The sequence below is a fragment of the Microtus pennsylvanicus genome, chromosome 11 (genome assembly GCF_037038515.1).
Source record: "Microtus pennsylvanicus isolate mMicPen1 chromosome 11, mMicPen1.hap1, whole genome shotgun sequence".
NCBI lineage: Eukaryota > Metazoa > Chordata > Mammalia > Rodentia > Cricetidae > Microtus > Microtus pennsylvanicus.
The window spans coordinates 22,384,501-22,386,821 of NC_134589.1; the positions used below are offsets into that span (position 1 = coordinate 22,384,501).

Genomic DNA, 2,321 nt, shown 5'->3' on the forward strand with positions numbered 1-2,321 from the left:
TTCTACTCATTTGGGTCAGTCAGCATCACACTGCAGTGGGGAGATGGCCCCGTCACAGGGCCTGGACACGCTGCTTTTGGGCCAGCCCTACTGCGTGAATACTGCCCCCACCCCAGCCCCCACAGTATGAGTCCTCTTCTCTGCACCTCCCAGGGAGATCCAATTGAGCAGAGATTTTTTTGGGGGGGAATGTTCACTCTGGATTTGAATTTTGCTTTAATCATAATTTAAACTCTGAGTTTTCTTTGCTGCTTTTAAAATAGAGATGCCAAGTCTACTTACTAGCTAAGGATAAATGAAAATGCCGCCAAGGGGCCGATTGTATAAGGTAAGTGTGCAGAAAAATGGACGCTATTACAGCTCTTAATTGTTGGCAGCCATTTGAAAGTTAAGATTCTAAAGAGAGGGGGGCACATTGAAATATTCTTGGGGTCTACTGACTCACTGTCTGTTCTCCATCTTTGCTATCACATCTCTCCCTCAGTATCATCATCAGTGCTTCCCATGGTCCTAATGGCACAGGACCACATCCTGGAGGAAGAGCTGCTTCAGCTTGGAGGAAGCCTGCTGATGAGAGGGTAGTGAGGAAAAGCCTGCTTTGGTGAGGCTGGGGAACAACCTTTAAAAGAGACAGCTCATTCCATGGTGGCATCTGTACATTCAAATTCGGCAAAGAAAACTCCCAGCTCAGCAGGCATGTTTTCTATTTTTAAGTGGGGCATCTTCCCCATCTCCTGCAGCACAATCCGATGTTTATATGCAAATGAATAAACATAATAACAGGGAAAGATGCTGTGGGCAGTGCCAACACCCCAGGGAAGGACTATAAAATCCCCTTGGAATAAGATGCGTTTACAAACTCAGACTGAGCGTGCAGCTTCCCAGCCAGGCTCGCTGCGACACCATGACAGACAGTCACTCTCCTGGAAATCCCAAGACTGTCCCATCTGTGCCCACCATCTCCACATGCTCCATTGCTGGCAGCATTAGAAATGCTATCCGTCTGCCCAGCTCCTGCCAGAGTAGGACGTGGCAACTGGTTACACATCAAGAAAACTGCGAACTACCCAACAGTGCCCCAGTTATCTCTGCACCTGTTTCTTGTCCATCTACCTGCTTTCCAGAGACTTCCTGTGTGGGTTTTGTTTGCCAACCCATAGGCTCACCCACGGCCTGCTGTGCACCCGACACGGGTGGGACTCCTCTTCCAGCTGCCCCATGCCAGCCCTCCTGTTTGGAATCTGCTGGATGTCACACGTCGTGCGGCGATAACAGCCCCTGCCAGCAGAGCTCTGGCCGGAGACCTGCCTGCACACCAGGGTCATGCCACACAGCCTGTGACACATCAGCCTACCGTGATGATGGATCCTGCCAGCCACCCTGCTCTGAAGCAACTCCCTGTGCTGAAGCCCCGTGCCTACCAGCTAGTTGTGAGGCTGGTTCGTGCCAACCAACCTGCTGCCAAGGAGGGTCGCATCACCCCGTTAAAGGTGAATGTCAGCTCTGCAAGTCAGTTTATTATCAACCTATCTGCTATCTTCTCGAGTCCTGCCAGTCAGCTCCCTGCATGCCTCTCTCCTGCCAGCCATTAACTTGCATGCTCAGTTCTTGCAGTCAAACTTGTTGTGTGTCCTCTTGCCAGCCGCATCCCTGTCCACCAGCACCTTCAATCGCCTTCATCTGTCAGCCAGTGGTTCCCTGCCAGTCCCCCTGTTGTGTCAAGAGCAACAGTAAATCGGCTTCATGTGCTGGCCGGCCATTTTGTGGTGGACCCCCTGCCCATCAGAGCGGCTGCCCGTCTCCTTCTTGCCTGCCCCCTTGCTGTGTGACTGGTTTAGGAAAACCTTCCGGCAGTGGCTCCGGTTGCTGTCCACCATCTTCTCCAAATGTGTGCCAAGGGGGCACCAGCGTGTCCACTTCCTGACAACCTAGCTGAGACTCCAGCCTCCTTGGGGCCAGTCTTCCTGATGGGAGACTCACAGCTCTTCTGAGGATGTGCTACAGCCCGCAAGTGTGGAGCCATCCTGTGGGTGCCCGCCTCCAGCCCTGCGCAGATGCTACCGCCTGTTCTCTGAGGAGAGAGCTTGTCAGCTCTGAGGAGATCTTCTTACCCAGGATGACGTGTCAGCAGGCACGGTCTGCTCTACAGCATACATTTCCTGATGTCAGTTCATTTCACGTCAGCAAAGCCTTCTCCCCGATTCTCCTTTCTTTTGATTTTGCCTGGTCTTTCTGGAGATGCTTTTGCTACCAACTACTAATAAATGTGAGTGGTTAAGTATAGTGATTAAGACTTATAGACTGCTTTTATTCTTTTCCAC

At 51.7% G+C, this 2,321-nt stretch overlaps 1 protein-coding gene across 1 annotated transcript; it reads left to right on the plus strand.

Annotated features, from left to right (window-relative positions):
* The first annotated feature begins 904 nt into the window (after window positions 1-904).
* Krtap29-1 (keratin associated like protein 29-1) lies at window positions 905-1,924 on the plus strand. The gene has a single exon (XM_075991405.1). It carries the CDS (start codon window positions 905-907, stop codon window positions 1,922-1,924), a length of 1,020 nt encoding a protein of 339 aa, XP_075847520.1.
* The last annotated feature ends 397 nt before the right edge of the window (window positions 1,925-2,321 follow it).